Source organism: Oncorhynchus nerka, linkage group LG20 (genome assembly GCF_034236695.1).
Source record: "Oncorhynchus nerka isolate Pitt River linkage group LG20, Oner_Uvic_2.0, whole genome shotgun sequence".
Classification (NCBI taxonomy): domain Eukaryota; kingdom Metazoa; phylum Chordata; class Actinopteri; order Salmoniformes; family Salmonidae; genus Oncorhynchus; species Oncorhynchus nerka.
Window position 1 is genome coordinate 87579656 of NC_088415.1, and position 23367 is coordinate 87603022.

General features: G+C 41.6%; 1 protein-coding gene across 1 annotated transcript; it reads right to left on the reverse strand.

Moving 5' to 3' along the window:
- Positions 1 to 191: 191 nt before the first annotated feature.
- LOC115115268 (amyloid beta A4 precursor protein-binding family B member 1-interacting protein-like) lies at positions 192 to 21823 on the reverse strand. The gene is made up of 13 exons (XM_029643772.2): positions 21664 to 21823; positions 15638 to 15697; positions 13475 to 13565; positions 12991 to 13226; positions 12561 to 12638; positions 12090 to 12249; positions 11712 to 11833; positions 10870 to 10944; positions 10494 to 10637; positions 10052 to 10162; positions 1320 to 1418; positions 1082 to 1205; positions 192 to 989 (listed from the first exon to the last, which is right to left on the reverse strand). Exons 2-13 carry the CDS (start codon positions 15695 to 15697, stop codon positions 895 to 897), a joined length of 1395 nt encoding a protein of 464 aa, XP_029499632.1. The 5' UTR covers positions 21664 to 21823; the 3' UTR covers positions 192 to 894.
- Between the last annotated feature and the right edge of the window lie 1544 nt (positions 21824 to 23367).

Consider the following 23367-nt stretch of genomic DNA (forward strand, 5'->3'; position numbering starts at 1 on the left):
CAAGATAGTGGGTTTGATTCCCGGGACCACTCGTACATTAAAATGTACGCGTGCGTGACTGTAAGTCGCTTTGGATAAAAGTGTCAGCTAAATGGAATCTATTATTAAGAAATCCAATTAGTTTCTATGGCATTTTGCCAAACAATTTAACACCCAATAATACGACTCATTAATATACACACACACACACATATGACTTAGCCACTTCATTGCAACACACTATCCATAGCAACTCTACATCACAGTTTTTCATTGAAGTAAGGTCAATGACCAACAGTAAAGTGAATTGTCAACTAACAGATAGTAACAGGAGTTTGCATGGTAGACATGAAGCACAATGCCAAAGAGATGTTCATCAGCATGTAATAAATACTATAGGAGTTGATCTGGCTTAGCCAATTATGTCTGTGTTGATAAAGCGTCATACCAACATGCTGTACATCATCATCAGGTTGCAATTACAACATAGCTTTACTGTGGTTAACTTAGGCTTTAATAATTCTGACTTATTACATAAATAATACAATTCAATACATAAATAACCCAAGAACATGCATCGTGGGGTTGGGTTAAATGCGGAAGACACATTTCAGTTGAATGCATTCAGTTGTGCAACTGACTAGGTATCCCCCCCTTTCCCATCAGTCACTGGTTTGGAAATGTCTCCACTGCATTGCGTTGTCCAATCATATCTTGTCAGATCAGTTACTTAAAGAAGGAGGGAAGAAAGGAAGAATGCATTTTGAAGTATTGGAGCAGAGCCTGTCACCTCCCGAGGTGCTATTTTTTAAAAGCATCGCTCTGGTCCATGAACACTGGGCTTGTCTGTCTGTAGGTAGGTAGGTTGAGAACGTCCTCTACAGAAGTCATGGGTGAGTGGGCGGAGCTCCATCCCTAGACCCCAGAGCCCCACCCAGGAGGGGGCGGGGGAATAAAGTCTGGGGGCGGTTCAGAGAGGTCGTCCTGATCAGGATGTCCATTGGCCCTCACTGTTGCCGAGGAAAGGAAAATAATATATTATTTAGAGAGTGTGTGTGTGTGTGTGTGTGCGTGCGTGCGTGCGTGCGTGCGTGCGTGTCACCTATGTGCCCAGTAGAATGTGTGGGAGGGCTGGAGACAGGGAGACTGGTCACATGCAGAGTGGAGGTGGTGGTTAAGGCTCTCCTCACTGCCTTCTGATAGTTGTGATACAGGGTGGCCCCATACTAAACAAAGATAGATACGGGTAGGTACACATAAAGTAAAGGGTATGAGTAGAGTAAAGGATATGAGTAGAGTAAAGGGTATGAGTAGAGTAAAGGGTATGAGTAGAGTATTACCTTGGCTACTCTGATGGAGTTGACCCAGAGGGAGAGAGTGTGCTCATCGTCACAACACAGGAACCTGATGTACGGGGACTCCTTCTGGATCTGAGGATGCTACAGGGCAAGACCAGAACATATTGTATTGATGGTAATCAATGCACCTACAGCTAAATCTCCCATGCATGCAATATCTGTCAGGAGAGACTGCATTGATGCTTGATGCAATACGTCTTTGTTCAAGGAGTCCAGTATTTATTTTTTTAGAAGTTCATCAACGAGCCTGCAGGAGGCGACCTATGATGGAGCTCCATGTGTACTTCACTAGCAATGGTAAGAACCTTTCTCGATCATGTTAAGAATGCATGAACATTCCCATACACCCAAAATAAATGGGGAGTAAAAAAATAAAAGGCCCCTAATTTGAACCATAACTTTGTTGCCTGTTTTAAATCAAATCCCTTATTTGAAGATACACTTTTTTTTCACACCAACTTAAAACCTTTAGAAAATAGTGTCCAAAACAGAAATGGATTCAGCTCGTACGTTGCCGTTATAACCCGTACCGTGGAAATATAAGCTCAAGTTCCAGGTAACAGTTAGGAACTCAACTTCCGGTGATGTACCTTTAAAAACAAATCATTGTCAGACATGGTTCTGACCTATTATAACTGACCTATGACCTATTATAACTGACCTATTGCAACCTATTATAACTGACCTATTATAACTGACTTATTGTAACTGACCTATTATAACTAACCTATTGTGAACTATTATAACTGACCTATTATAACTGACTTATTGTAACTGACCTATTATAACTGACCTATTGTGACCTATTATAACTGACCTATTGTAACTGACCTATTATAACTAACCTATTGTGAACTATTATAACTGACCTATTATAACTGACTTATTGTAACTGACCTATTGCAACCTATTATAACTGACCTATTGTAACTGACCTATTATAACTGACCTATTGTAACTGATCTATTGTGACCTATTATAACTAACCTATTGTGACCTATTATAACTGACCTATTGTAACTGACCTATTATAACTGACCTATTGTGACCTATTATAACTGACCTATTGTAATTGACATATTGTAACTGACCTATTGTAACTGATCTATTGTGACCTATTATAACTAACCTATTGTGACCTATTATAACTGACCTATTGTAACTGACCTATTATGACTGACGTATTGTAACTGACCTATTATAACTGACCTATTGTAACTGACCTATTATAACTGACTTATTGTAACTGACCTATTATAACTGACCTATTATAACTAACCTATTGTGAACTATTATAACTGACCTATTATAACTGACTTATTGTAACTGACCTATTATAACTGACCTATTGTGACCTATTATAACTGACCTATTGTAACTGACCTATTATAACTAACCTATTGTGAACTATTATAACTGACCTATTATAACTGACTTATTGTAACTGACCTATTGTGACCTATTATAACTAACCTATTGTGACCTATTATAACTGACCTATTGTAACTGACCTATTATAACTGACCTATTGTGACCTATTATAACTGACCTATTGTAATTGACATATTGTAACTGACCTATTGTAACTGATCTATTGTGACCTATTATAACTAACCTATTGTGACCTATTATAACTGACCTATTGTAATTGACATATTGTAACTGACCTATTGTAACTGATCTATTGTGACCTATTATAACTAACCTATTGTGACCTATTATAACTAACCTATTGTGACCTATTATAACTAACCTAGTATAACTGGCCTATTGTAACTGACCTATTGCGACCTATTGTAACTGACCTATTGTGACCTATTATAACTGACCTATTGTAACTGACCTATTATAACTGACCTATTATAACTGACCTATTGTAACTGATCTATTGTGACCTATTATAACTAACCTATTGTGACCTATTATAACTAACCTATTGTGACCTATTATAACTAACCTAGTATAACTGGCCTATTGTAACTGACCTATTGCGACCTATTATAACTGACCTATTGCGACCTATTATAACGGACTTATTGTAACTGACCTATTATAACTGACTTATCGTAACTGACCTATTGCGGACTATTATAACTGAACTATTATAACTAACCTATTATAACTGGCCTATTATAACTGGCCTAATGTAACTGACCTATTGTAACCTATTTTAACTGACCTATTGTAACTAACCTATTATAACTAACCTATTGTGACCTATTATAATTGGCTTATTGTAACTGACCTATTATAACTGACCTATTGCAACCTATTATAACTGACTTATTGTAACTGACCTATTATAACTGGCCTATTATAACTAACCTATTGTGACCTATTATAATTGGCTTATTGTAACTGACCTATTATAACTGACCTATTGCGACCTATTATAACTGACCTATTGTGACCTATTATAACTGACCTATTAATACTGGCCTATTATAACCGGCCTATTGTAACTGGCCTATTGTGATCTATTATAACTAATCTATTGTGACCTATTATAACTAACCTAGTATAACTCGCCTATTGTAACCTATTATAACTGACCTATTGTAACTGACCTATTGTAACTGACCTATTGTAGCTGACCTATTATACCTAACCTATTGTGACCTATTATACAGTGCCTTGCGAAAGTATTCGGCTCCCTTGAACTTTGCAACCTTTTGCCACATTTCAGGCTTCAAACATAAAGATATAAAACTGTATTTTTTTGCGAAGAATCAACAACAAGTGGGACACAATCATGAAGTGGAACAACATTTATTGGATATTTTAAACTTTTTAACAAATCAAGAACTGAAAAATTGGGCGTGCAAAATTATTCAGCCCCTTTACTTTCAGTGCAGCAAACTCTCTCCAGAAGTTCAGTGAGGATCTCTGAATGATCCAATGTTGACCTAAATGACTAATGATGATAAATACAATCCACCTGTGTGTAATCAAGTCTCCGTATAAATGCACCTGCACTGTGATAGTCTCAGAGGTCCGTTAAAAGCGCAGAGAGCATCATGAAGAACAAGGAACACACCAGGCAGGTCCGAGATACTGTTGTGAAGAAGTTTAAAGCCGGATTTGGATACAAAAAGATTTCCCAAGCTTTAAACATCCCAAGGAGCACTGTGCAAGCGATAATATTGAAATGGAAGGAGTATCAGACCACTGCAAATCTACCAAGACCTGGCCGTCCCTCTAAACTTTCAGCTCATACAAGGAGAAGACTGATCAGAGATGCAGCCAAGAGGCCCATGATCACTAAATGACATTTTAATGGCATCGGACCGAGGCTCTGCATCTGTCCTCGTGCTCCTAGACCTTAGTGCTGCTTTTGATACCATCGATCACCACATTCTTTTGGAGAGATTGGAAACCCAAATTGGTCTACACGGACATGTTCTGGCCTGGTTTAGATCTTATCTGTCGGAAAGATATCAGTTTGTCTCTGTGAATGGTTTGTCCTCTGACAAATCAACTGTAAATTTCGGTGTTCCTCAAGGTTCTGTTTTAGGACCACTATTGTTTTCACTATATATTTTACCTCTTGGGGATGTTATTCGAAAACATAATGTAAACTTTCACTGCTATGCGGATGACACACAGCTGTAGATTTCAATGAAACATGGTGAAGCCCCAAAATTGCCCTCGCTAGAAGCATGTGTTTCAGACATAAGGAAGTGGATGGCTGCAAACTTTCTACTATTAAACTCGGACAAAACAGAGATGCTTGTTCTAGGTCCCAAGAAACAAAGAGATCTTCTGTTGAATCTGACAATTAATCTTAATGGTTGTACAGTCGTCTCAAATAAAACTGTGAAGGACCTCGGCGTTACTCTGGACCCTGATCTCTCTTTTGAAGAACATATCAAGACCATTTCTAGGACAGCTTTTTTCCATCTACGTAACATTGCAAAAATCAGAAACTTTCTGTCCAAAAATGATGCAGAAAAATTTATCCATGCTTTTGTCACTTCTAGGTTAGACTACTGCAATGCTCTATTTTCCGGCTACCCGGATAAAGCTCTAAATAAACTTCAGTTAGTGCTAAATACGGCTGCTAGAATCCTGACTAGAACCAAAAAATTTGATCATATTACTCCAGTGCTAGCCTCTCTACACTGGCTTCCTGTCAAAGCAAGGGCTGATTTCAAGGTTTTACTGCTAACCTACAAAGCATTACATGGGCTTGCTCCTACCTATCTCTCTGATTTGGTCCTGCCGTACATACCTACACGTACGCTACGGTCACAAGACGCAGGCCTCCTAATTGTCCCTAGAATTTCTAAGCAAACAGCTGGAGGCAGGGCTTTCTCCTATAGAGCTCCATTTTTATGGAACGGTCTGCCTACCCATGTCAGAGACGCAAACTCGGTCTCAACCTTTAAGACTTTACTGAAGACTCATCTCTTCAGTGGGTCATATGATTGAGTGTAGTCTGGCCCAGGAGTGGGAAGGTGAACGGAAAGGCTCTGGAGCAACGAACCGCCCTTGCTGTCTCTGCCTGGCCGGTTCCCCTCTTTCCACTGGGATTCTCTGCCTCTAACCCTGTTACGGGGCTGAGTCACTGGCTTACTGGGGCTCTCTCATGCCGTCCCTGGGGGGGGTGCGTCACCTGGGTGGGTTGATTCACTGTTGTGGTCAGCCTGTCTGGGTTGGCGCCCCCTCCTTGGGTTGTGCCGTGGCGGAGATCTTTGTGGGCTATACTCGGCCTTGTCTCAGGATGGTAAGTTGGTGGTTGAAGATATCCCTCTAGTGGTGTGGGGGCTGTGCTTTGGCAAAGTGGGTGGGGTTATATCCTTCCTGTTTGGCCCTGTCCGGAGGTGTCCTCGGATGGGGCCACAGTGTCTCCTGACCCCTCCTGTCTCAGCCTCCAGTATTTATGCTGCAGTAGTTTATGTGTCGGGGGGCTAGGGTCAGTTTGTTATATCTGGAGTACTTCTCCTGTCCTATTCGGTGTCCTGTGTGAATCTAAGTGTGCGTTCTCTAATTCTCTCCTTCTCTCTTTCTTTCTCTCTCTCGGAGGACCTGAGCCCTAGGACCATGCCCCAGGACTACCTGACATGATGACTCCTTGCTGTCCCCAGTCCACCTGGCCATGCTGCTGCTCCAGTTTCAACTGGCCTGGGCCCTAGGACCATGTCCCAGGACTACCTGACATGATGACTCCTTGCTGTCCCCAGTCCACCTGGCCATGCTGCTGCTCCAGTTTCAACTGTTCTGCCTTACTATTATTCAACCATGCTGGTCATTTATGAACATTTGAACATCTTGGCCACGTTCTGTTATAATCTCCACCCGGCACAGCCAGAAGAGGACTGGCCACCCCACATATGCTCTCTCTAATTCTCTCTTTCTTTCTCTCTCTCGGAGGACCTGAGCCCTAGGAAACGTGCCCCAGGACTACCTGACATGATGACTCCTTGCTGTCCCCAGTCCACCTGACTGTGCTGCTGCTCCAGTTTCAACTGTTCTGCCTTATTATTATTCGACCATGCTGGTCATTTATGAACATTTGAACATCTTGGTCATGTTCTGTTATAATCTCTACCCGGCACAGCCAGAAGAGGACTGGCCACCCCACATAGCCTGGTTCCTCTCTAGGTTTCTTCCTAGGTTTTGGCCTTTCTAGGGAGTTTTTCCTAGCCACCGTGCTTTTACACCTGCATTGTTTGCTGTTTGGGGTTTTAGGCTGGGTTTCTGTACAGCACTTTGAGATATCAGCTGATGTACGAAGGGCTATATAAATAAATTTGATTTGATTTGATTTGATCACTGGATGAACTGCAGAGATCTACAGCTGAGGTGGGAGACTCTGTCCATAGGACAACAATCAGTCGTATATTGCACACATCTGGCCTTTATGGAAGAGTGGCAAGAAGAAAGCCATTTCTTAAAGATATCCATAAAAAGTGTCGTTTAAAGTTTGCCACAAGCCACCTGGGAGACACACTAAACATGTGGAAGAAGGTGCTCTGGTCAGATGAAACCAAAATTGAACTTTTTGGCAACAATGCAAAACGTTATGTTTGGCGTAAAAGCAACACAGCTCATCACCCTGAACACACCATCCCCACTGTCAAACATGGTGGTGGCAGCATCATGGTTTGGGCCTGCTTTTATTCAGCAGGGACAGGGAAGATGGTTAAAATTGATGGGAAGATGGATGGAGCCAAATACAGGACCATTCTGGAAGAAAACCTGATGGAGTCTGCAAAAGACCTGAGACTGGGACGGAGATTTGTCTTCCAACAAGACAATGATCCAAAACATTAAGCAAAATCTACAATGGAATGGTTCAAAAATAAACATATCCAGAATGGCCAAGTCAAAGTCCAGACCTGAATCCAATCGAGAATCTGTGGAAAGAACTGAAAACTGCTGTTCACAAATGCTCTCCATCCAACCTCACTGAGCTCGAGCTCAGTGCAAGGAGGAATGGGAAAAAATGTCAGTCTCTCGATGTGCAAAACTGATAGAGACATACCCCAAGCGACTTACAGCTGTAATCGCAGCAAAAGGTGGCGCTACAAAGTATTAACTTAAGGGGGCTGAATAATTTTGCACGCCCAATTTTTCAGTTTTTGATTTGTTAAAAAAGTTTGAAATATCCAATAAATGTCGTTCCACTTCATGATTGTGTCCCACTTGTTGTTGATTCTTCACAAACAAATACAGTTTTAGATCTTTATGTTTGAAGCCTGAAATGTGGCAAAAGGTCGCAAAGTTCAAGGGGGCCGAATACTTTCGCAAGACACTGTAACTAACCTAGTATAACTGGCCTATTGTAACTGACCTATTGCGACCTATTATAACTGACCTAAGTCCATTCTTGTGAACTAAATTAAACTACATTCACTTCCTTACTGGTTGAGCTTACCATGAAAACCATCACTATCATCAACTTAGCTGTTGATTTCCTGAAAATATGAAACAGAGATAACAGAGATAACAAAGGTAACAGAGATAACAGAGGTAACAGAGATAACATAGGTAACAGAGATAACATAGGTAACAGAGATAACATAGGTAACAGGTAACAGAGATAACAGAGGTAACAGAGATAACAGAGATAACAGAGATAGAGGTAACAGAGATAACAGAGGTAACAGAGATAACAGAGGTAACACAGGGATAGATCTTGGGCTCCTGAGTGGCGCAGCGATCTAAGGCACTGCCTCTCAGTGCTTGATGCGTCACTACAGACACCCTGGTACAAATCCAGGCTGTATCACAACTGGCCGTGATTGGGAGTCCCATAGGGCAGCGCACAATTGGCCCAGCATCTTCCTGGTTTGGCCGGTGTAGGGCGTCATTGTAAATAATAATTTGTTCTTCACTGACTTGCCTAGTTAAATAAAGGTTAAATAGAAATTAAAGTTTTAAAAAATAGGATAGTAGAAAAAGCGCAAACTTCTCCCATCTGGCACTCTAAGCAGGCTTAAGTAAACAAAGCTCAAAGTAGTAGAAAGATTTCAAGTAGTATTTCAACCCAGAGAGAACATTGGGCTTGAGTGGTGAATTGTAGTTGCAAACTAAGGACCATCAGACACAGCTCAACCCAGCTGCAAGGTTCTAAGTATCCGACCCTGAACGCTCTTTTGAAGGGACGCCACAACCCAGCATGTGTCAGACCTGCCCCCACGTCAACCAACTGACACCTCATTCCCTCTGCTGTCATTCTTTGTCTGAGAAAATTATATTCTCGGTAGGGGAAACGTTCCTTATTAAAAAGCCTCTTGATGACTGACAGGTTGTTTAAGTTGATAACTGTCTGTCTGTCTGTCTGTCTCTGTCTGTCTGCCTGATTGTCTGTCTGCTTCTCTCTTTCTCCCTCTCTCTCATTCTCTCGTTCTCTCTCATTTCTATTTCTCTCTTGACACCTCACTCCCCCTGCTTTCATTCTTTTTCTGTCTCTTTCGCTGTCTCTCTCTTTATGTTTTTCTCTCTCTGTCTCCATTTCACTTTTTCTCCCTTTCTCTCTTTCGCTCTGTCTCTCCCTGTCTCTCTCTTTCTCAACCTGTCTCTCTCTTTCTCGACCTGTCTCTGTCTCTGTCTCTTTCTCTCTCTCTGTCTCTCTTTCGTTCCTCATAATAGATAGTGATTTCTGATGGACCACACTAAACTATAGCAACATCCACGTCAGATGTCGGTGTGTGGTGGCGTCGTGGCAATGTGTTATAGTAGACACAATAGGACACAACTTCCTGTTAACATGTTTTATATTTAAACATGCAAACATTCAAATATTTGTTGCCTTGCTGGCCCTCAAAACTTTGCATTTGTATTGTATTGCAAACCATGCAGGGCCGAGCACGCCCCCATCCACATTGACAGGGCTTAGTGGAGCAGGTAGAGAGCTTCAAGTTCCTCGGTGTCCACATCACTAAGGAATTACCATGGTCCACACACAACAACACAGTCACGACAACGCCTCTTCCTGCTGAGGAGGCTGAGTTAACCCCCACAATCACTCCAGGGCCATTACACTGTCACTGACCCTGTGCTTCTTTTCAGCCTGTCAAAAGTGTGTGTGTGTGTGTGTGTGTGTGTGTGTGTGTGTGTGTGTGTGTGTGTGTGTGTGTGTGTGTGTGTGTGTGTGTGTGTGTGTGTGTGTGTTTTACCTCATCTGTTACATCAAGGTGTTGATGGGAGAAGAAAAAAATAAATGAATAACCATCATGCTATTGTTTCCTCTGAAGTGGATGGCCTACCTTGAGGATGAAGCAGAAGTTAGTGGGTGCTTTGTACTTCTGTTTGTAATCAGTGGTGGTGTAGATGTTGACTTTGTCAAACTGAAGGAAGCACGCCAGGTCCCTGGATGTCTGCCAAGGGAGAAAAACATTAAAAAACCCGGACAAGCAGAATTCAGTTCATATGGATCATATTACTGAAGATGTCGTAAGTTATTAAGGATTTCCTACAGCACTGTTTTGATGGGAAATGTCCCAATATGAAGGAATGAATGTAGACGTCCTCACTAATTAAAAATTAAAAACGGGTTTACCTCAGTTCTATGTAGAAACAACATGAATAGGTCTCTGTAAAAGTTTAGAAATGGCCTGTAATACTGTATATCAAAAATACTTTCTATGTTTGGACAAGATGTTTACGGGACTTGCTGGACTTTGATGGTTATTATGTTACTTCCTGTACCTTTGTCTTTCCTTTAGGCACATAGTATATCCCAGAAGCTCTGAGCAGGAAGTAGCGACGTTTCCACGATTTCTTCCTGTCCTCCCTCAGATACAGCGGCCCCTCCAGGTCTGGGATGATGACAGACGGACCCTCAAAATGTTCCTGGATTCAGACGTTTAAAATCAGGTGTGTGTGGAAGTGTTTGAGGGTTTTGGATAAATCTGATTTGCTATAGAGGAAGGAGAACTCCTTCAATAAAAATATTAGTACAGTGAATGTGTTTATTATATAAGCTACATAATGCTCTATATGAAGATGCATATAGATTATTATTATTATTATTATTATATAAGCTACAGAATCCTCTATAGGTGTGTTTGTGATGATAACTCACCTTTAGCAGAAGTTCCTTATGGCATTCTTTTATCTCATTCATAAATTGTTTATGTTTCTTCCATAGGTAGAATATCTTGGAGGTGAAAAGAAAATGTTAGATAAAAAAAAACTGATTAAAAAAAACAACACCTTATGGAACAGAGGGGACTGTGAAGCAACACAAACATTGGCACATGCGCACACACACACACACACACACACACACACACACACACACACACACACACACACACACACACACACACACACACACACATACACATACACAATAACATACGCACTATACATACACATGGATTTAGTTCTGTAAATATGTGGTAGTGGTGGAGTAGGGGCCTGAGGGCACCCAGTGTGTTGTGAAATCTGTGAATGTATTGTAATGTTTTCTAATGGTATAAACCTCCTTCATTTTGCTGGACCCCAGGAAGATTAGCTGCTGTTTTGGCAGGAACTAATGGGGATCGATAATAAATACAAATATAAATGTCAGCACAGGGATATCAATAATGGAACTAAAACACAGAGCTTGGCTGCCAGTTTGTCTACTATAACCAACTCTTTCATTTGGTAAAAAGTTGGCAAAAATAGAGACATATGTAGCAACCATGCAACATACCATTTCACTGTTAAATTAGAAAGCACAGTTCACTGTTTTGTGTGAACTCTGGGCCATGGTCATAAGGGCAAGCAACAGTAAATGTAAAAAAAAAAAAAAATTGCAACTTTGCAACAGAAAACACAAATTGACATTTGTTTTTGGTGAAGTTCAAGTAGTTTCAGTAAATGTTATTCCGTTTGGTGCCGAATCAATACTTCCCAGGTCTACTCTACTGTACTCACCTGGGGGTCTTTGAAGAGGAGATATTTGTTGGGTCTCAGAAGGAAAAGGATTTTGTTTTCACTGTCTCGTGTCCATGCAGAAAGAGGCTCCACCAGATATTCATGGTCTTCAAACCCCCTTTCTGTATTGAGAAAAAAATAGGAACTTCAATTGCTTTCTGAAAATGATGTACATTAAATCATACTGTACAATATCATATCTTAAATCATACCACTAATACTTTGACTGAACTTGCTTGGTGCAATGGAACCAATGGAAGAGTCTAAAAAGTACAAACTCGACACCCAACTGCCATTTCAGTCAGGCTCAATCAAACGCTCAAAGTATTTGACAGAAACAAATACTATTTGAACCCAGGTCTGGTGTGTGAGCCTCACCAGCCTGCAGCTCAGGGTTGGTCTCACATAGGCTCCAGTCCACGCTGCAGTCGCAGTGGGTCTTCTCAAACAGATTGTCCAGCACGTCCCTCACCGTCTGTCTCTCGTTCACCATCAGTGTCTTGGAGCTGCCATCGCTCATCATCACCTTGACCACCAACTACAAGGATGTACATAGGAACAACCATAGACATATAAGTAATTATTGGGTAACACTCAATATGGCCACCGGTTCACCCATCACAGATCATTGACTTGAATGGGGATAGCCATTCTAGTCATTCTATTTCTATGTGACGAGCATTTCACAACGATTACTAGATGATTACTGTGGGGTTTGGAGGAAAACACCTATATATATAGGTGTTTTCCTCCAAACCCCACAGTGATATACATGAGGTAGAGGTATCTCAACTCCTCACAAAGTGAAGCTGCTATTATAGCCGGTTTAGTGAAATTAACCCAATGTACCTTCTTAACTTTGGCTTCTTTTAGCTTCTCCAGTGCCAGCTTGATTTTGTCAGCTCTGGCTTGTGCTTCAGCCTCTCCCTGGAAAAATGAAGGTATAATGTTTAATTAAAAGAGCAAGAGTGTAAAGCAGTGCTACCTTTTACTGTATATCGGAAGTAAATAGCTACAAAAACAGAAAAGTTCAAATGCATTAATGTACATGTGCATTAAAATAACTGCAGAACTCAAGGGCCTGATGTTGTGTACCCCTGCATTTATAACAGAAATAGTTACGTGTTCCTCCCTGAGACCTGAAGACTTACATTAGCTCCCCTGGCTAATGCCTAGCTTTTAGCTCTGAGGGCTAACAGTCTTGTGGTGAGCAGGAAACCCGCGTTCCAACCCCAGTCAGTCACACATTACAGCGTACAGTATATCTATGGGAAGTTACCGCTGGCAGTGGTTCAGAGGGTTCAGGAGGGAGAGAGGAGGAGGAGGAGGAGGAGGAGGAGGAGGGGATAGGTGCTTGGACATTTTGTTGCGGGGTGTAGAGGCCAGACTTGTGCTGTTGTGTGTGGACATGTCCCGTCTTGGCTGCATTCAGTGTCTCCTCTGTCTCCGTCAAATCTGACCCCAGATCAGCCATCAGAGCGTCAAGGTCGTGATCCTCTAGCTCATTTAGAGATTCTACCAGAGAGGAAGATGAAAATTAGAGGAGGTAGGGTTTATCTGATCAAAAAGGGTTGTGGGTAAATGGGACAACACAACTACTTCCCTTCTAATTAATTATTTTACCAGTCTAACTCATGTACTAGTCAAATGTGCTTAGTAAGGTTGTTATTGGCAAGCAAGGCTTGAAATACATTTACAGTATGTCATATGCATCAACTCTAGAGATAACTGTTTGATGACCGAGTGTTGCTGGTGTTTTTCACCTTTCAAATCTGTGAACCCAATAGAGAAGTTGTTTTCTATCTGTGAACTGCTGGATGATATTTCTGAGGAGTCCGTTTCATACCCAAGACTCTGTCAAGAGAAAGGGTTCAGATGAAGAGTTTGAATACAGATATTTTAGGACATGAACAGACAGGAATTGTATGTTTTACATACACTCTTACAAAAAAAGGGTTCCAAATGGGTTCTTCGGCTGTCCCCATAGGAGAACCTTTTTTGGTTCCAGGTTGAACCCTTTTTGGTTCCAGGTAGAACTCTTTTGGGTTCCATGTAGAACCCTCTGTGGAATTCAAAAGGGTTCTTACTGGAATCCTAAAAGGGTTCTTCAAAGGGTTCTCCTTCGGGGAGGTTCTAGATAGCACCTTTTTTCTAAGAGTGTAGAGAACACTCCAACAATGTTTGCAGCATTTGTAAGTTCATTCTAAAAAATCCCTCTAGAAAAACATTCCGTTTTTTTTATTTTCTTCAAGGACGTTCTGTGTAGCCATGCTTATAAGCTGTGTGGAACACAGTCAGAATTCAGACCTTATATATATTTTTTATATCAAATAGAAAGATAACAGAAATATAAAGAAGAAAGCTATATTTCTGCACTACGGCAATGATGTGATGTCAGAGAGAAACTGATTATTAAAAATGTAATGCAATGTTTTCATAAACATCCCCAGCAGGCAACAGCAGTAATTATATATCTTAAACAGTCTATAGACTGTGTGCGACCTGCCGACCTGCATATGATCTCCCCTGGCACACATGAAACCTGATGAATGTAGAGACAAACATCTGTTTTCATGTTCAAAGCCACGCTCAATTAAACCTTTAGCCCTTTGAGTCATTGGGTAGCAAACTATGGATGGATTCTGAGGTCTGATTAGCCTGCATGCTCCCAGGCAATAACCCAAATTATGTATAAATCCAATCATGGCCATAATTGGATTACATTTGATCCTCTTAAATTCAGGAAGAATGATTATTCAAATAAAAATGGTTCCTAATTCCTGATTCTTCCTAATTTGGATAAGACCCTGTTAGACAGTGACACATTTGTGGTTCTCCATATGAGGTTTAATTGACCCATTGCGTAGTGTACGATTTTAATGTATTGCCATTTAGGACCACTCCTGTCCTTAGATCTACATTCATTAAAGGGGAAGATCCATATTTTACAACTTGATGTTAGATGGTTCCTCACCCTGAAAGTAGTCTATGGGCCTGGAGAATATGTAATCCATGTTTTTAACAGCCACTATAAACTTCAGCTAACTTTATCTAGCGCAATCAGCTGAAAATCAATGAAGGGATTTGGCAGAGTCAAACCCGATAGATATTGAGTTAATTTGGTTCTTTTTTTAAATTTCTATTCCTTGTTTGTCCCTATCACTTTCATTGATGTTTAACTAGCGGTGGCTTAAGTTAGCTGAAGTTTGTAATGGCTGTTTAAAGAAAACCGAGCCATGGATTATAGTTTCTCCTGGTCCATAGACTACTTTGGGCTCCCAAGTGGCGCAGCAGTCTAAGGCACTGCATCTCAGTGCAAAAGGTGTCTCTCCAGGCCCTGGTTTGAATCCAGGGACTGGATCTGGCCAAGAATGGGGCAGTGCACAATTGGGCCGGGGTAAGACCGTTATTGTAAATAAGAATATGTTCTTAACTGGCTTACCTAGTTTAAATAAAGGTACTAAAAATCTAACGTTAAGGTGTAAAATACTGAAATGTCCCTTTAAGAGGAGTTTAATGCATGGCATACAATGCACATAGTTTAGGCCTAAGCCAGTATTCTATTTGTGTCAAAATGTTTAGTCTGGCTACATACATAATAGTGTCATGGAGGACCAAAAGTGCTTGAAGACATCCTCATCCTACGACAACCTTAAAATCAGTGGCTTGCGTCCATTACTCAAACCAGATGATATTACTTCTCATCATACACTTTTACGTCATTCATAATAAATCAACATCTTCTCTACATTCATTTTAAAAAGAATACATTGGAAATGAAAAGGCTAATTTCCAGCTGTAGTCCTTGGGTTAAAAACCGCTACAGTCTCAATTTAAAAAAAAAACTATTTAACACAGCTGCTGATGTTCTGATGAATCATGGGAAGTGTAGTTTATGAATAAGAGTGGTCCCAGTGATAACTTACCTGTGTTAGGAGGTCCATCTCTCCCAGCAGGTCAGTGAACATAGTGTCTATGTCCTCCATCTGTTACAGAGAACAAGCAGCAGTTGTTTAAAACAAATGGCTACACGCAAGAAGACCATCAATGAGCCCAACCAGTGTAGACTGCTGAGGGGAGGACGCCTTATTATAATGGCTGGAATGGTGTGAATGGAATGGCATGGAACACATGGAAACCATGTTTGATATCATTACCACGAGCCCATCCTCCCCAATTAAGGTGACCACCAACTTCCTGTGAGCCGTAAACATGACATCCTTGGAGTTGACAGAGAATAGCCCAAATCAACCAAAACCACTTCAACTTGTAAAATCATAATTAAAGGGATAATTCAGCTAAATTGCATAAATGCAGTCTATGGATAAAGAAAGGCTGTAATCCCATCCTTGGTTTTTACTGACACCAACTGCTAATATTAGCATTTTTCTAACCGAAAAAAACGCTGTAAGTGAATGGTACCCAGTTAGCATGTTTTAAATGCCCACAGTGGCACAGAGACTCAATGTGGCAGTGTGGTATGTGACGGCTCAAAGTGCTTCCATGTTGCTTGTACTTTGAGAGGTGGACACATTTTTATTAGAGGACAAGAGTTGCTTTTTAAAAAGGTTCAATGCAGCTGTTTTTATCTCAATATCAAATCCTTTCTGAGTAACTTACTGTGATTGTTTTCAATTCAAATGGTCAAAACGAATTTAAAAAATAGCTTCTTAGGAAAGGGCAATTTCTCAAGCAATAATCTGGTTGTGGTCTGAGTAGGGAGGAGAAAATTGAAAACTATCTGTTATTGGCAGAGAGGTTTGGAACTCTCAGATGTGAGTGCTACGCGGCGGTTGTCATTTAGAAAGATTACCTTGGCATTCTTGGGCACAGGGACTATGGTGGTTGGCTTGAAAAATATATAGGTATTACAGACTGGGCTAGGGAGAGGTTGAAAATGTCAGTGAAGACACTTGCCAGCTGGTCAGCGCATGCACTGAGTACTCACTGTGAATTGTAACCTGTTTAAAGGTCTTACTCACATCGGCTACAGAGCACGTGATCATACAGTCGTCCGGAACAGCTGGTGCTCTCACACATGGTTCAGTGTTGCATGCCTCAAAGCGAGCATAGAAGGCATTTAGCTCGTCTGGTAGGCTTGCGTTTGCAAGCCCTGACACATCCAATGAGTTCCTCTGTCCAGTGTCTGTGTTCTTTTACACATCTTAATCTTTTCTTTTTATTAGTTAGTCTGAGATATGTCTTTTTCTTTGTAACTCTGCCTAAAAGGCCAGCATCCAGGAGTCGCCTCTTCACTGGTGATGCTGAGACTGGTGTTTTGCAGGTACTGCTTAATGAAGCTGCCAGTTAAGGACTTGTGAGGCGTCTGTTTCTCAAACTAGACACTAATGTACTTGTCCTCTTGCTCAGTTGTGCACCGCTCCTCTTTCTATTCTGGTTAGGGCCAGTTTGTGCTGTTCTGTGAAGGGAGTAGTACACAGCATTGTACTGGATCTTCAGTTTCTGACAAGACTGACAAGTTTCACAAGAAAGGCCTTTGTTTCTGGCCATTTTGAGCCTGTAATCAAACTCACAAATGCTGATGCTCTAGACTAAAAATCAAATCAAATCAAATTTATTTGTCACATACACATGGTTAGCAGATGTTAATGCGAGTGTAGCGAAATGCTTGTTCTTAATATAACCAACGAGTAATCTAACCCAACAATTCCAAAACTACTACCTTATACACACAAGTGTAAAGGGATAAAGAATATGTACATAAAGATATATGAATGAGTGATGGTACAGAATGGCATAGGCAAGATGCAGTAGATGGTATCGAGTACAGTATATGAGATGAGTAATGTAGGGTATGTAAACAAAGTGGCATAGTTTAAAGTGGCTAGTGATACATGTATTACATAAAGATGGCAAGATGAAGTACAGTATATACATATACATATGAGATGAGTAATTAGGGTATGTAAACATTATACACTGCTCAAAAAAATAAAGGGAACACTAAAATAACACATCCTAGATCTGAATGAATGAAATATTCTTATTAAATACTTTTTTCTTTACATAGTTGAATGTGCTGACAACAAAATCACACAAAAATGATCAATGGAAATCAAATTTATCAACCCATGGAGGGTCTGGATTTGGAGTCACACTCAAAAAAAAATTAAAACCACACTACAGGCTGATCCAACTTGGTTGTAATGTCCTTAAAACAAGTCAAAATGAGGCTCAGTAGTGTGTGTGGCTTCCACGTGCCTGTATGACCTCCCTACAACGCCTGGGCATGCTCCTGATGAGGTGGCGGATGGTCTCCTGAGGGATCTCCTCCCAGACCTGGACTAAAGCATCCGCCAACTCCTGGACAGTCTGTGGTGCAACGTGCCGTTGGTGGATGGAGCGAGACATGATGTCCCAGATGTGCTCAATTGGATTCAGGTCTGGGGAACGTGCGGGCCAGTCCATAGCATCAATGCCTTCCTCTTGCAGGAACTGCTGACACACTCCAGCCACATGAGGTCTAGCATTGTCTTGCATTAGGAGGAACCCAGGGCCAACCGCACCAGCATATGGTCTCACAAGGGGTCTGAGGATCTCATCTCGGTACCTAATGGCAGTCAGGCTACCTCTGGCGAGCACATGGAGGGCTGTGCGGCCCCCCAAAGAAATGCCACCCCACACCATGACTGACCCACCGCCAAACCGGTCATGCTGGAGGATGTTGCAGGCAGCAGAACGTTCTCCACGGCGTCTCCAGACTCTGTCACGTCTGTCACATGTGCTCAGAGTGAACCTGCTTTCATCTGTGAAGAGCACAGGGCGCCAGTGGCCAATTTGCCAATCTTGGTGTTCTCTGGCAAATGAAAAACGTCCTGCACGGTGTTGGGCTGTAAGCACAACCCCCACCTGTGGACGTTGGGCCCTCATACCACCCTCATAGAGTCTGTTTCTGACCGTTTGAGCAGACACATTCACATTTGTGGCCTGCTGGAGGTCATTTTGCAGGGCTCTGGCAGTGCTCCTCCTGCTCCTCCTGCTCCTCCTTGCACAAAGGCGGAGGTAGCGGTCCTGCTGCTGGGTTGTTGCCCTCCTCCACGTCTCCTGATGTACTGGCCTGTCTCCTGGTAGCGCCTCCATGCTCTGGACACTACGCTGACAGACACAGCAAACATTCTTGCCACAGCTCGCATTGATGTGCCATCCTGGATGAGCTGCACTACCTGAGCCACTTGTGTGGGTTGTAGACTCCGTCTCATGCTAGAGTGAAAGCACCGCCAGCATTCAAAAGTGACCAAAACATCAGCCAGGAAGCATAGGAACTGAGAAGTGGTCTGTGGTCCCCACCTGCAGAACCACTCCTTTATTGGGGGTGTCTTGCTAATTGCCTATAATTTCCACCTGTTGTCTATTCCATTTGCACAACAGCATGTTAAATGTATTGTCAATCAGTGTTGCTTCCTAAGTGGACAGTTTGATTTGACAGAAGTGTGATTGACTTGGAGTTACATTGTGTTGTTTAAGTGTTCCCTTTATTTTTTGGGCCAGTGTATTTTGTGTATGTCCATTACATGAAATATAAATAAAAATCCATTTAAATGACAGGTTGTAATGCAACAAAATAGAAAAAAACAATTAATAATTTTGCAAGGCAGTGTAATGTGCCTCTGTACGACTATGTAGAAATTCCATTAAAAATTAACCCGTTCCGGCTCCAATAGTCATTTACAACATTAACAATGTATTTCTGATTAATTTGATGTTATTTTAATGCACAAAACAGTTGCCTATCTTTCAAAAACAAGGACATTTCTAAGCGACCCCAAACTTTTGAACGGTAGTGTATAAAACACAGAGAAATCCTGTTTTTTTGACTGCACTGGACCTTTAAGACAGAGAGGCTATGCGGCACAATAAACCATCCCATAAGCAAAGTCTGATGCTCTTACAGAGAGGCCTGTTCAAGTTAGCTACTGAGTTAATCCATATGGAGAATGGGGAGCGTTTACTGCCAACGTTAAGTAAAATATGCACCAGTACATGTGTAGCAGGCAGCTCTGGCCAAATGGATCATCTCTTCAAGTATTTCCTTTAGATAGGAGCACCGTCTCGCCAAAGGTGAGAGGCATTCTATAACCATAACTCGTATGAACATCGGATCAGCATAACGAGACCATATGTAGGGACAAATTGAGGATCCATAGTATGGAGTAAAGAATACATCTGAACCAAGTTTTGTTGGTCCAGATTAGAACTTTAGTAAATATATATATAGTAACTTTCTTTCACTCTCTGAGTCCTTGTCCACCCAGCATAGCTAACGCCTGAATAGTTCCACTCTATTCTGTTTCGCCAGACGAGTAAACAGACCATCCATTTAAGCTGTAATGAGGAACAGAAAAAGGGCTGCATGGGGTGACTATTGTTTCCATATGAATGTCAAAATGCTTGATGTAAAACAATGTGGGGTTTTTGTTCCAGATCCTGATTCTGCTATATTCTATCTGACAGGATCTGTGTGTTTTTAATGGAGGGGGAAATAACAAACTTGGCATTGTGACATATCGCAGGCTTGGAAACAACATGCTCCTCTCATGACACTCAGCTCCATCAACTCAACACAGCTTAGGGATGAAGTGTCTAGTGCACAAGACTACACGTTTAGATACTTCTCAAAAAAACTGTTTGACAAAGGCCCATCCATCCACCCACCCACCCATCCATCCATCCACCCACCCACCCAGCCATCCATCCACCCATCCATCCATCCACCCATCCAGCCACCCAACCATCCATCCACCCATCCAGCCACCCACCCAGCCATCCATCCACCCACCCACCCAGCCATCCATCCACCCACCCATCCAGCCAGCCGCCCACCCAAATACCGACCCAGCCACCCACCCACGTACCCAGCCAGCCATCTATCCACCCATCCAGCCACCCATCCACCCACCCAGCCACCCACCCATCCACCCACCCAGCCACCCATCCAAGTACCCACCCACCCATCCACCACCCAGCCACCCATCCAAGTACCCACCCACCCACCCATCCAGCCACCCACTCACCCACCCAGCCACCCATCCAGCCACCCATCGACCTGATAGCTCATTGAAACAGACACATTAATAGACGTTCCACATCATCCTGTTCTAGCAAAGAGGCTGCTTTCAGCTGCCACTGTGGTCTGTGGACATGTTACTTCTGCGTTGACACATAAAGTGACACACTAAAGAACAGACAGACAGACAGACTGACTGACAGACAGACAGAAAGGCCAACGCCTTATCAACAATGATTTATTGTGCAGAGAGAGAGAGAGAGAGAGAGATATAGTGCTTGTTGATAGTGACTGTAGGCTACATATGTTGAATGTTCTTGTGGTCAAATGCTCCCTCTGTTTTATAATTGAATACATAAGCAATTACTGGCTGCTGCTGTAAAAAGACATGTGTTTGCTTTAATTGGGCAATCTGGCATTTAATGGTTATCATTAATTATAAGTCCACAAAGGATGTACCAATCCCAGATTGCCTATTTAACCAAAGCTGATGTGTATGTTCAAGTATTTAACCATAAACTGGCCAATGGGCTGTATTTGTGATTTACATTTACATTTAAGTCATTTAGCAGACGCTCTTATCCAGAGCGACTTACAAATTGGTGCATTCACCATGTACTGTAGTAGCACATAACAATTTCAGCATGACATGAAAATGTTACAAGGCCAAATATGAGCAATTCAACATCGCATTAAGAGCAACCACGCCCTTATCTTTCAGTACCAGAACAAGCATTAAACCTCAAACCTGGAAAGAGTGTAATTCCAGACCGTAAGATAACATAACAGATGATGCCGCTACAATTAAAGCGTCCATTCACAGACGTGTTAAGTAAGCAAAGTCATCAAAGTCAAAGCACGTACATTTCAAAGATAAACATTTCAAAAGACAAACAAGATCCTGTCTAAAACAACCAAAGTGTTTACCTTTGTAGTTGAACGATCTCCCGGGTTACTCTCCAGTCATAGAGTCAACGGTAGATATTATATCTGTAGTTCTTGTGTCTTAAAGTACATGTGCACCTTGCACACGTGGGGTTGATCTGGAACTGGTATGAATACTGAGACTTGTCTGATCAGTGGGCTCCATTTCCTGTTCTGTGGGGAAGTTGACCTTCTCACTGTGGCATGACTCAGCAAAAGGCTTGGTTTGTACTGTATCTAAGCATGAGGTGGCTTTCTCTTCTTGTCTCCTCTGCTTAATCTGCACTGGTTTGAGGAGACAGGATAGGTTCAAAACAAAATGTTGGAAGCTTACTGTGAATTTGCTTTGGGGCTTGTCCAGATTTGAGGTAGGATTCAATGTTCAGACTTTGAAAAGGTTTCATTTGACTGTAGGTTGTGATTTCATACATGTTTTTTACAACTATGTCATAAAGTTGATACGGATTCTATTCGCAGTTTAAAAATGCGACATAAGTTGGTGTTAATGTTACAAGGAATGATACTGAATGCATCATAGGCCATCTAATAACATGACAAGATGTAGCCTAAAGGGTTTGTCAGTTCATCGGTTTACAGAGTAGACATAGACATCAAATCACACGTGTGGTCCTGACAGCAATTCCTAATTAGGCTGAAAAGGCCATATATATATATATATATATATTCCTGTACACAGTCCTCTTTACTCCACAGTCATCAGAGTAAATTATGTGCTTGTGGGAGTTCCATTATTAAAGCCTGTGATATTTTTAATGAAAGAAAGCAAGCAGAGGAAACATTCAACCACGGTTGAATTTCAACTGGAGGCTCGTGCTTTAACCAAAGCCACATGGCAGAAGGAGGATGAGGGAAACGGAGAGGTTGTAAAGTATACATAAAAGACGACAGACTTAGGTTTTCATCTCTCCTTTTTACGATTCCTTAGATTTGTGTTTTAGAAAGTCTGTCGCTGCGCACTTAATGTCAGAGAGGAGATCAAAGCCGTCATTCGCCCCTCAGAGCTGCCATTCACCCCTTCAGTGAATTTGATAGTACTTAATTTTTTGGGGGACAAGGTCTGCAGTCTGAAACACATACCGTCCCCTGTCGAAGTCTCGAATACATTTTAGCGTGGAATTTATTCTTCTGTTTTTATTTCAATTTTTTCATTAGCTTGTATTCCGAAGTTAAAATAGCAAAGAGGCAAATAATAATAATAATGATGTAATAATAATAATGATATTGTAAATCAAACATTAACTTGTGATTTCATAATTTACAGTAACTAACAGTACCTTTTGATTAATTTACTTTAATTCACAATTAATGAAATACTAGACAGCCATACATAACTTTGAGTTTGTAAGGTCGAAAACTAAAAACAAACTCACAGTGGGTAACAAAATCGGAGGCATGGGCGGATTGGCCATCTGGCAGTTCTGGCAAATGCTAGATGGGCCGGATAATCTTTTTTGGGGGGTGGGCTGGTTGAAAACAGAAAGGTGGTGCCGAAAAAGTTAGAGAGAGACAAAAAAAAAGGCTCTTGAGGCCAACACTTTTAAACGTGTGAAATTAACAGCCGTATTTTCTAAATGTTCTGGTGCTGCTGGTCCGAGTGCTGTTACTGTGTCTGTGCTGAGAAATGATGTTAGGCTTAGCACCGACAAACCAGCTGCTGCTACAAAAGACAGTGCGGTCGAGGAGAGA

What these genes read in the sequence shown, in the direction of transcription:
- LOC115115268 (XM_029643772.2), bottom strand. Translation starts at nt 15,697, where the DNA reads ATGGAGGACATAGACACTATGTTCACTGACCTGCTGGGAGAGATGGAC. An exon ending in ATAAGGAACTTCTGCTAAAG is followed by an intron (nt 10,638 to 10,869) that starts GTGAGTTATCAT and finishes GTCTGAATCCAG; the next exon opens with GAACATTTTGAGGGTCCGTC. An exon ending in ACTTCTGCTTCATCCTCAAG is followed by an intron (nt 1,419 to 10,051) that starts GTAGGCCATCCA and finishes CTTGCCCTGTAG; the next exon opens with CATCCTCAGATCCAGAAGGA.